At 53.7% G+C, this 12,175-nt stretch overlaps 1 protein-coding gene across 1 annotated transcript in view; it reads right to left on the bottom strand.

Annotated features, from left to right (window-relative positions):
- Window positions 1-10,259: 10,259 nt before the first annotated feature.
- Window positions 10,260-12,175, bottom strand: part of NECTIN1 (nectin cell adhesion molecule 1) — a 59,127-nt gene continuing 57,211 nt past the window's right edge. The window contains exon 6 of the mRNA XM_081281091.1: window positions 10,260-10,904. Coding sequence (XP_081137217.1) covers window positions 10,357-10,904 — 548 coding nt within the window. The 3' untranslated portion in view covers window positions 10,260-10,356. The remainder of the gene's footprint in view (window positions 10,905-12,175) is intronic.

Below are 12,175 nucleotides of genomic sequence, written 5' to 3'. Positions count from 1 at the left end.
CTGGAACTATCATTAGTCATCAGGGAAATGCAAATTAATGTCACAATAAGATATCACAAAGCCCTTGCCAGAATGGCTGAAACTAAAAGGACAGATGATACCAAGTCTGGATAAGGAAGTCTCCAGCCAGCAGAACTCAAATGTGGCTAGAAGGACAGTATGTTTTCACAGCCCCTTTAGAAAACTGGTTGCATCTACAAATCCTAATTCTACTCCTGGGTTTGTATCCAATAGAAATGGTGGGCCCCAGAATTACATACTGTTGCAAATTTATTCATAATTGATTCAAACTGGAGACAAATTCCACATCCACTCAAGACAGAATAAGTATAACTGTGAGCCAATCCACATGAGGGAGTAATACCCAGCAATGAAAAAGAAACACCCCAGATGAAGCCCACAGACATTATGCTGAGGGAAAGAAACCAGTCACAAAAAAGTACACTTGGTAGGACTCTACTTCTGTGAATTTCCATAGTGGGGGTCTTGCCTGGTAGGGAATATGAGTGAGCCTGTCTTGATATGGGCTGTGACATGAGTGTATACAGTTGGAGCTGAACCCTGAAGAGCCATCCACTTTCCTGTTGGTATGGCATTGCCCAATAAGAAAAGCTTAAAAATTAACAATGACAAAGTACCAAAGCCTTACATGGACGCCATGTAAGGAGAAAGCCTGGGGTAGAATCCAGGGCCAAGTGCTCTACCCTTGACCTACACCCCATCTCTTGGTTCCTGGGAGAGTTCTGCAGATGAAGCTTTGGACCACGCACTGGAAATCTCTTTGCTTTGGAATACATATGTCCTCATGTTCCTGCAGCTGTCCCAGTTCCCTATGCACGACAGTAGCCTAGTTCCAGGATCCCAACCAGGGGACACATCCTCCATGCCTATATCCCTCCAACCACTGAGAGGTGGTTGTTGGGATGGTACAAACCAGGGAAGAAGAAACCAAGAGGGTGCTTGTCACTGTGAAGCCAGGAGATGACACAGATTTGGAAACTTGCCTCAGGTTTGGCAAGTGTCATAATACCTGGTATCATTCCCCTGACAGGTTACATTTCCCCACTTAGGGGCAAATACCCAGTAGTGAAAAGTATGGTGAGAAATAATACCATCCTAGCTAAACTTAACTGAGCACCCATTTGGTTCCTGGCATTATACTGAATCCTTTACAAGGAAGTTATTTTCTTTTAATCCTTATGGCAGCTGCCTGTGGTAGGTACCACTCTTACATGCTTTACAAATAACCAGCTCTACGTAGGAACCATCCTTTTATCCATCCCGCAGTCTATTCACACAGAGTGACAAATAAAGCTCAGGGAAGGCAAGCAATTTGCCTAAAGCCCACACGGGTGAGGAGTGGTGGGACTGGGGATTGAATCATGGTCAGTGTGACTCTATAGTCCTGTCCCTTTCACTATGTTTTCATTCAATAAATGACTGCAGTGAGCTGAAGTGGTGATAGAATCAACACCCAAAAGGAACACAACAGGCTGAAATGTTTACCTCGATCATTAAGATAAAGCAGAGTAGAGATACATAAAAAGTCATCCAATTTTTGGGAAAATAGGCAGCCCACGCACAAGGCGAGTGAGTCCAGTTTAGAGGAAGCATGTGTGGAAATGACTCAGAGGTTCAACAGCCTGCCCATCTATCCATCCATCCATCCATCCATCCATCCATCCATCCATCCATCCATCCATCCCCATCTATCCAGAAACTTAACCATTAGGAGTGAGACCCTCTGGGTTCCATGCCAACCTCCTGGAGTCAGCTAGGTTGGCTGTGCCCACCATATGAGAGAGGGCAGGCCAAGGTCAGGAAGGACACACAGATATCTCCCCTCCAACTCCAGCTGTGCAGACCAGTTGTAGGGAACAGCATTTTAAACCTCTGGATCATTGGAAAGACAGAGAAAAGGTAATTTTTTTTTAAGGAACACCTGGAATAACCCAGACTTTCTTTTTCTAAAATAGATTTTAATCTTTAGAGAAATTTTAGGTTCACAGTAAGATTGAGTGGAAGGTCCAGAGATTTCCCAGGGTCTCCCTGCTCTTACATAGAAACAGCTTCTCTGCTACCAATGATTGCATTCCACTGATTGAAATTGCCCACACATCATCATTTCCCACAGCCCATAGGTCGCTGGGATTGTGTGGTGCTGGTGTGAGTGCTCGCTCTGTCTGTGCTGGCCTTGGGATCATGTCCTCATGTAGCTACTGACCAACTGCACCAAGGCTTGAAGCCAGGGTTGGTGACTCCCAGGGTAGATGCCTAGGAGTTCTGATGGCTGCATGGGGTTCCGCGTGTGGAGAAGTGGACTGACTGGCGAGGAGACCATCTCCCAAGATCTGAAGGGCCGTCCTGGAAGGCCAGACTGAGTTATTCTGTGTGACCTCACAGGGATATGCTCACACCAATCATGAGACTTGTCTGCAGGACAAGAGCAGGGCCCCTCTAAGCGGTTGCCCATCACCTGGATGCCCGGAGGACAGCCTTGCCTGGGGGAGTTGGCCTACCCCATCTGGAAGGTTTGTTTTGATCTCACTTTGACAGATTTTCAGCGTGGCTCCCCTTTGTTGGGCCCTGCTCTGTGTTGCTCTGGGTGCTGTGGGTGAGTAAGACAGGACCCAGCTCCTCGGGGCCGTGGCCTGCTGAGAAATGCTGCTTGTGTCCTTCCTGCACTTGCTGCTCCTTGTTGTACTGGAGGCCAAAGAGGCTCTCTGGGGTCCTGGGAGTGCTGGAGCTCCAGGACAAGGAGCTGGTTCCTTTAGCTAAGTGGACCCCAGCCACCTGGCCTTGGGGTCAGCCACCCCAGAAGTCTCACTCCCTGTGGCACAGTCTTGCTCTAGACCCTTGAGGCTCCAGCAGGGAGCGAAGGGCTTAGAGAGTACAGGCCCTGCTACTGTTTCCTATGTCTCTCAGAGGGTCCTCCCTCACCTGCCTAAAGGGCCTCTAAGAGGGCTGTCACCTTCCTTCATGAAGCACATACACTTCTTCCAAGTTGGTGGTACCATGAAGCAAGACCCTCCCTTTAGGGAGGCCTATGCCACCTATTGCCTGGGTTTTAACTCAAAATGCTGCTTTCCCTTCTGGAAGATGCTCCGAAACCCAGTGCCCAGGAATTGTTAAAACTAGAAAACCCGCTTGACGAGGCTTATAGGAGTGGCTGCATCCTGGCCCCCTACTTGCCTGCAGGTGGTGAGCTCATTGCAGTCACTGTCATCCAAGATCCCAAATCTTGGAGATGAGATGAAGACGAAGATGATTGATGATGACTGATGATGACAACAGAAACAGCTTACTTGGCACCCAAGTCCTGTGTGCATTAATTCACCAAATCACCCAGCTACCCACCCGTTTTCCTAATCCAGGACCTGCCTCTTCCTCATGGAGGCTACACCTGGGATGGCCCCAACTCCATGCCAGGGAGGCTCTGAGTCTGGTAGCTGTTTTTATTTTTATTTTATTTTATTTTTTTTTATTTTATTTTTTTTTAAACATATTTATTTATTTTTAGTTTTCGGCGGACACAACATCTTTGTTGGTATGTGGTGCTGAGGATCGAACCCAGGCCGCACGCATGCCAGGCGAGCGCGCTACCGCTTGAGCCACATCCCCAGCCCCCTGGTAGCTGTTTTTAGAATCTCCTGAGTAGCTTATTAAAATATATATCTGTCTAGGCCCTAGCCCCAGAGACCGCCCTGTTGGCCTAGGGTGGGGCCTGATGTTTTAAAAACCCAGTTGATTCGGGTATATCTCCTGGGTGAAGTTCTCTGTGCTCAGTGGAGCCTGTGATGTACATTGATGGTCTCCAGCCCTGGTTCTCAAGCCAAGCACAACTGTCCAGATACCTTTCCTAGCATGGAGCTCAGGATGAACTTGGATAAAGGGGAGCCAGAGGGCTGTGGAGCGGGTGTGTGTGCACACATGTGCACTTTCTGGGGAAGTGGTTGGCAGGGCGGGGAGGGAGGGAGGGATAGTTCTATGTCGTCAGCTGCCATCTGGGGGTTGATGGTAGGGATTGGGAGTGAAAAAGCATCCTCTCCTGCAATAGAGGAGGGCTTGGCCTGGCTCTGCCAAGCCCACAATCAAGCAATGTCAAGCCTACAAGTCAGGGGAGAAAATAGTGTTTGGAGGCCACAGGAACCAGCACCAAAGAGGAGCCCGTGGACTGCTCCCCAGAAGCATCTGACTGTGGACACAGGTACAGAAGTGTTTCCACAGGAGGGCCTCTCTCTAGACCTCAGAGGTCCTACCCTCCTCACACTGTCTCATTCCTTGACCTTTCCATTCTTCCAAATCATCTCAGCTATCACCTTTTCCAGGAAGTCTTCCCTGATGAGCCCAATCTGACCCTGATGCCCACTCATCACTGAAGTGGCCCCTGTAAGCCCAGCTTAAACACCATGGGGGCTTTTGCTGGTTTGTGGATGAACAGACACTTGTAGCAGATCTACAGAGAACTTATCATATCTCTGCCCTGCCCGACAGGAGTTAGATGGTTCCTCTCACTTCTCACTGCTCTCAGGACATGGCCTTGCCCTTGAGCATGCTCAGTGTGGGCTTTTTTTGTAGTGTGGCTGGGCCAAAGCCTTTGTGTCTACTCTAGACTTCTGTTCTCCAGGTACAGAATGAACATGTTGGACTAGGATGGTCACTTTCAGAACAACAAATACTAAATTCTCAAGTCTGCCTGGGATCATCTTAACCCACCTCATTCTGGAGAGACCCTACATGACCTTCAAGGCCCAGGTGATCCTCCTAAGCTACATCAGTGCCTCCCATCCTGGCTGCCACAGCGCTTCACACATGGCTCTGCTACAGTCTTCGGCCAGCATGGCCCTGGATACTCTGGAATCTGGGATCGCTAGGTCTCTGAATTCTTTGAATAGGGATTATCACATTATAGCAGTGCCTGGCTCAGGGTGACCAAAAATGTGACCTTAATGAATGAATGCGTGAGTGACTACATGAGTTCAACTCCTCTGAGTTCAGTCCTTAACCTCTGTAGCCGGGAGGAAGTAGGTAAAGGGGAATGGAGGAAGATGCCTCCAGGGGCTCCAGAGGAATCCTGGTTGCCACACACCCAAGAACTGGAACCACCAGCTGGGATAGGGCAATGGTGAGCACATCCCAGGACACTTCAGCCACTCAACCAGGGACTGCCTTCAAGCCATCCAGCTTTGGGCCCTTTGCTCTGATGGGTGCCCAGGGGCAAGTGTTGGAGTCTGGGCAGAGGTGGAGCCGTGGCCTAACTAGCAGAAAGTTCTTCCTGAGCCTGACTGGACTAGAAAGCTTAAAGTGTGGCCTTGAACGCTTGGTATCCTTAAGGCCAGCAGCTGGGCATCCTGGTACCAGAGCTTGGAGGAAGGGGCCGGTGCAGGTTTCTCCAGCACAGAGCTCCACCCTAAAAGGCTGGATTAATTGGCTTGCCCTCTTTCTGCTGCTGATGGAGAAAGTCTTGGCTAATTTGCCGGAACGCTCTAGTTAAATGCCAATTAGGATGTTTTGTCCACTGCTTTCTTCCAATATATTAATAATGTAATTAAGCATTTATTGCCTGCACAAATTAAAAATTAACTTAAACGGACAGCCTGGAAAAGTGAGGAAGTGACCGCTTAAACAACCAATTTGCATCTCATTGGAATATCAACATCTAAACACAGCCCTGTCCAGGGTGCCGGTTTGGTCTTCCAGTGAGGGGGCCCCTGCCAGCTGCCAACAGCTGCCGGCGTCTCTTTCTTCACGCCTGACTCTGCCTGTCCATCGGGCCCCAATTCTAGGTGTGGGGGATGTGATCTCACCCCTAAATGGGCAGGAGGCTTTCTGCTAAGCAGCCACCTTGGTTTCTATCATCCCACCCCCCTCTCCCAGGGGTCTGTGGTATGGATTTCAGTGAAAAGAGATGCTCCCGGGGGCTGGCTGGAGGGGGCAATCCCTGAAGCCCCTGCTCCTCCAACCCCCAGGATCAATTTGTCCTGCATTCCAGCCTGGGAGATGGGGCACAGATGGTGCTGGTGTGGGGATGAGGAGGAAGCCAAGGAGACTTTCTCCCCAACCTACCTCTGGAGGGAAATGGGGGAGGGGGAGGGGGCTGGTCTCTAAGAACTGACAGGAGATGGGGTTGGGCAGTGTCCTCAGAAAAGATGAAAGGGTAGAATTCCCCTTTATTCTCTGTCCCCAGGGATCTGTCTCACATGGCAGGTGTGACACTGCTGATTTTCTTCTCCAAAAAGCCACAGGGGGGGACTTGGCAGGAAGGAGCAGGACATCAGGGAAGAGGCTACCAGGAGAACTGGGAGGGACAAGGTGGGTACATGCAGCCCAGGAGCTCTGGGTAGGAGGCTCCAGCCAGCGTGGGCCCTGCCTCTAGACTCTGTCCCTTAGCCTTCTCGGGCTTCTCTTTCTTGAAGGGCCCCCTCCTGAGCTTGCAGAAGACAACCCTCCCTATGCCATGCTGCCAACCACTGCCCGTGGCCCTCCCACTTGAGTGGGAGATGGCTCCATGACAGCCTTTGGGCATTCTTCCTGGGGGACTCTTGCAAGGGCAGGTGAGATGCCTCTGGGGTCTGTGTCCCTGTCACGGTACCAAGGGGGAAGAGGTGAGGGCCCCCCCACCAAGCTCTCCTGCAAAGCCGCCCTCTCTAGCTTTGCGGCTTACCCCCCCCCCCCCCCCCGCAGTTACTAGAAGCCAATGGTTTTGTTTTAAACACTTTATTTATAAAAAAGTACATTTTTTCCTCAGTACATTTTTCAACCCATCATTTTTTTTTATACAAGTAAAAGGGGGTGAGGCAAATACCCCTTGGGTCAGAACCAGGAGAATCTGCTGGGCCGTCCCCAGGACCAAAGACGAAAACGGTGACAAAGAAACTGAAGCAAAGGAAGCAAATCACACTCAGAGGTGAGGGTGGCAGCTTCTCCTGGATTTTGTTTCCATTTGTACAAAAAAAGAAAACCATTTTTTTTTTTTTTTTTTTTTGCGGCCAACAAGCCTATTCCTCACAGCATGGGTCAGAAGAGCAGCAGCAGCAGAGGCCAGAGCCTCACCTCCTGGGCCTCCCTGGCCCGGGGTGGCTCGGCCTACCTGCCCCTCACTAGGAAAGGGTTTCTGTTGGCAGTCAGGCTTTGGGGGTCTCTATCTGGACCTCCAGAGGCCTGGGAGCACCCCCCTCCTCCCAGGAGAGGGAACACCAGTGTCTGCTGGGCTTGGGCAGGCTGCCCGCATCCACCTGACACGAGTCCCTATTTTGCCTTGAGGACAGCAGAAAGTTATTGCACCAGTGACTGGGGCACATGCCCAGGACCAGAGCCCCTGCGGGCCTCTCTTATGACCTGAGCACTGAGAGGAATCATTGTTTCTCCTTAAGGGCTTCTAGCAGCTTCTGCCCATTCCTGGGTTGCATCTGTGCTGAGTGCTCATCTGGCCACGTGTGTGCACGCACACACACCTGTGCTTGGGTCTGTGGGAGGTGTGTGTGTCCTCCACATGCATGCATGCTGGGCCTGAGGTGGCGGCACTTACAGGCTTGGGTTCACCTATTCTGTGCTGCTGCTTTTCAGATCCTTCTGGTAAAAGGGGACTCAGATGGTTGTTGCACATTAGAACAATACCAAAATCTATAAGAAAATAGGGGCATAGGGGCATAGGGGCAGCGGGATGGGGGTAAGGACAGGGAGGGCAACAAGAGGCAGGATGACAACCAGGGAGGCCTTGGCACAATTAATACCAAGTTTATTTTATTTCTGGCAAAGCAGAAGCTCAGATCATGCTGGGGGCATGAAGGAGAAGCAAAATGTCCTCATCTCTCTGCTGGGCCGGACCTCCCTTTGCCAGATGGCTGTGTCTGCAGCCCAGCGGTAGTGCCCACTGTCCCACAAACATGGAGCTCAGAAATCTCCATCTCCCTAGTCTGAGTGCTGACCCCTGCTTCATGCCAATGCTCAGCCCAGGTTGGCATGCTGAGGCTGGACTCCTGGACCGTGCTGCATGGATCCCATAATTTGTGCTTTGCTTGGGGGGAAGATGTGGAGGTGTGTCAAGTGGGACTCAGTGCTTTGTCTGGGCCCGGGGCCTCCTCAGTCCATCACAGAATGAGGAACAGGGTGGCAGTGTAGGGCAAGGGAGATGTAGGAGGACAAGTCCCTTCAGTCTCATGATTCCATGGGGACAGGGAATGCCTCTGTTAGGCTGGGCCCTGGGCTGGCCTCCTGCCTGGAGAGAAGGGGCCAGCAGAGCGGCCAGAGTGGCATGAAGAGGGATGGGGCAGTGATGTAACATGGGAAAATCCCCTGCCCTAGGGGACACTAATACTGCTGGGAGAAGTGGCCCAGCTCCTCCTCCTCTCCCTCTGCCCTGTGTCTAGAAAGACCCCAGAATTTTCTCCCCTAACTCCACTCCATGCAGTGCCCCCAATGCTAAGAAGGGAGAGCCGCCCCAGGGCTGGCATGGCTTCAGACTTCTGCTACGTGGCTACTGGGCGGCCTGGCTGGGGCTGGGGCAGTAAGGGCTGGTGAGGGTGGCCCAGCTGGTGGGCCCAGGGTTGCCAGGGCAGAGATAGAGCTTTGCCTGGGGGTTTGATAGCAGCACCAGGGGGAGTGGGGAAGGGATTGGGGGCTCCCTTAGGAAGCCTATGGCAGGGTGGGTCAGTGCCCGTGGGGCACAGAGTGGTCTGCCTCCCCCCCAAATAATATTTGTCATCCCACAGAGCATGATACCTGGGCTGAGGAGCTGGGATCCTGAGGGGTAGGCCGAGGGCCCTTGGAGCCCAGCTCTCCTGTTCCAGGGCCTTTCCCGTGGGCATGTCCATCTAGAGTGCCGGGGAGTTGGGGGGGCAGATGGAGGAACTGAGGCACTTTGATCTGGGAGACAGAGAGGGCTGGAAGGGGCCTTCTTTCACTGTACACACGGGACAGATGGTCCTGGATGGTCCAGAGGAACCTAGAATCCCATTCCAGGAGGGAATTGACAAAAGACAGGCCTCTCCCTGGTCTTCCCCTCAGCCCAGAATGGGCAAAGGGAAGCTGAGCAGAGAACAGAGTGGGTGAGCAGTAGGTCTCCTGGCTGCCCACCCACTTTGCACTTTCTTCGAGGCCTGTGACATTGACATTGGCCTTCGTGTGTGAGGGGTTAGCAGTCCTCCTATCAGACCATGTTTGCAGATCTTCTATAGCATGGCTTCTTTCTCTTCTCCCCATAAACACTTCTTGGCCTCTAATTCTGGAGGGAATTCCCTTCTGGGAATTCAGCCCTGACTTTCCAAGAGAGTCAAGTGTTGCTAGCACTTGACAGATAAGGGAGAAATCTGAGAAAGCTGCATGCTGTAAGGAAAGGTAGGGGTCAGCCTGAAACCCTAGAGTGGTAGCATCAGGGAGGCCTCCTCCTAGCTGCCCTGGAAGCTTCTACAGGCTGCTGCTACCCTGATCTGGGAAGAGAGAAGAGGTGTGGGGGACAGGCCTTGGGCAGTGTCCAGCCTGGGAAGGGCATGTGAGCCCTGGGGGAGAGCAGGGGTAGACCGGTGGTGTGTGTGCATGTAGTATGTGCATGTGTTGGCAGAGGCATATAGGAAGTGTGGGCAGAGTCCACCTGGGGTCCCCCAATATGCGGGGAGCAGATCAGGGGTAAAGGGAGGGATGCACCTGAGCAGGGTCAACTCCACTCTGTAGGCCAACGAGGAAAACAAATGTAAAAACCACCCTACCAGGAAAACACACTGCCCCAAGACCCAGGTAGGGACCTCGACTTGATTCACTTAACAAACAAGACTCCCCTGGGTGCTTTGGAGAAGCCACCAGACCCCGCTACCTCTGGGGTACACTTGCTGTCTAGACCAGGGCTCCAAACTCCAGCTTCCTTAGCCTAGGGTTGGGGGGTATTGGCTTCCCTCTCCACGGGAGGAGGAGCAGCATTGGGGAGTAGGGTGTGGGGGGCTCTACCTCTTGGAGCCCCTTTAGCCCTCCACTCCCAATGAAGAGAATACAAACAGATTCCAGTGTTGGGGGGCGGGGGAGGGCTGGCTCCCCAAACCCTGGAGGGATGCCCAGGTACACAAGACAAGAACAGGGCTCCCTACACATAGGGCCGTAGGTGGGGTTGTTAAAGGAAAGATACAGCAACACCAAGCCACAGTCAACACAACACCATGGGGAAGGGCCGGGAGAGGGAGGAAATTAAAACAAAGCCAGGTTGGCTCTGCCCTGGGCTCCCCTGGCTCCCCAGGAGTTTGGGGCTGGCTTTGGGCAGCTGGGCGAGTCTCTGCCGGGCTCCTGGAGGAGTGGGTGTCGAGGGTGGGCAGGGGGCGTGCGGGTCGGGGCTGGGGAGAAGTGGGCACAGACAGAGGCTCCGGAAGGGGACTACACATACCACTCCTTCTTGGAAATGAAAGACCCGTCATTCTGAGAAACCATGTTCTCAGCCAAGTCCAGCTGCTCGGGGTCGTACTGGTAGCCCAGAGTCCGGTCCCCGTAGCCGTCCTGACGGGCTTCGGCCTCATCCACCGTGAAGTAGGGCCGCTTGGCCTCCTCGTCGTATTTGGGGTGCGGGCCGCCCATCTTGCGCTCGCCCCCTCCACCGCCCTCCTCCTCCTCTTCCTCCTCGTAGCTGCTCCCGCCCAGCGGGCCCGCCTTCTTCTCATCGTCCGAGTCATCGGGGTACTGCAGGTTCTGCGCCATGGGCGGGTGGTGCTGGGGGATGCCCGCCTTACTGTAGCCGTTGCCGTACACGTGCTTCTTGGTGCTGTAGTCACCCTTGAAGGTGTGCCGGCGCCGGCGCAGGGCCACCACGATCCCGCCGACCACAATCAGCACCAGCAGGACGCTCCCCGCCACGCCCCCAATGATGGCCGTGGGCACCGGCCCGGCGCGCCGCCCATGCTCGGGAGGAGATGGGGTGTAGGGGAACTCTGGGTGAGGAAAAGAGACGGAGGGGACAGCGTCAGCTTCGGCTCCTCGGGAGTCAGCAGGGTGGGTAGGGAGGCAGGGGAGGGAAAGGCCGGGAAGTGGGCCCAAGGCCCCGGATAGGATGTTCACACCCGAGTTTGAGCAGCTCCAGCTCCAGAGGCCCCTTGGTCCCCACCCCTCCTGGTGCCCAACGGTACCACAGCTGGAGCGAGACAGGCGAGAGCAGAAAGAGTCAGAGCAGTACCAGAGCAGGACCCGCAGCACCAGGGCCTTCCATCCTGACCATCTTGGGGGGTGGTGGCAGCCCAGCTCCACACCCATTTGCCGTGCAGAGGCACATGGGCAGCGCCACCCTTGGCAGGTGTCCACTAGATGCCATTCACTGTCTCTAGAGGCAGGTATGCCATTCATTTCTACTCAGTACATGAGGGGATGAGGCTCGAGGAAGTTAAATAACTTGCCGGAGGCCACCCAGCGAACAATACAATCTTGTTTCTCTTGCATGTAAAGCCTGTGCAGTCACCAATGCCCCTCTGCCTGACACCAGGTGGTCATTGTGCTCCAACACCATCACCTTGGCTACTAGACCCAGAGCCCAGAGCCCAAAGTAGACCAAGTGTTCTGTGCTTATTTCATCTGCCCCCAGGACACAGGGAAAATGAGTTCCTAAGTTTTGGCCTGGTAGGCTCTCAGTGAGTGCCAATCAGCTGCCAAGGTGCCAGAAAACAGGGCTGAGGCTCTTGGCTGTGATCTGGGCCCGTAGGGCAAGGTGGGGGCTTCGTGGTGCTGCCAGCCTGGGCTAGAGGCATGAGATACCCAGCATGGCAGGGCGTAGGCGCAGAGCGGAAGCGGGGAGTGGACACACGTGTATGCACCACAGAGACTAGGGCACGTGAGTAAGAATGTGCGTGGAGCCACACGCCTATGCCAGGGTGGAGTGTGTGGACAGCTGTGTGCACACTGAGGACAGAGCAGAAATGAGAGGTAGGAAAGAGGAAAATGAAGAAGAGTTGTCAGGAGAGAAGGTCCAGGGGGTGATTTCTGAGCCAGTGGGGACAGTACACAGTATTGTTCTACCCTATCTTTTCGGTGCCTGTGGAAGCCAGGTTAGAGGCCAGAGGTCCCCGGGTGAGGCTCAGGGAGGCGGTTCCCAGCACCACCACAGGGTGGCACCGGAGACCGTGGCTGGGTTTGGTCAGTAGGAGCCAGAGTGCAGCCCAGGGCTACCCCTGGGGGCTGACCTGTGCTGCTCTCCCTCCTCTCTTTGGGCCAA

The sequence above is a fragment of the Spermophilus citellus genome (assembly GCF_964194105.1).
Source record: "Spermophilus citellus genome assembly, chromosome: 2".
In the NCBI taxonomy this organism is placed as follows: domain Eukaryota; kingdom Metazoa; phylum Chordata; class Mammalia; order Rodentia; family Sciuridae; genus Spermophilus; species Spermophilus citellus.
This window is presented reverse-complemented; position numbering and strand designations above follow the sequence as displayed.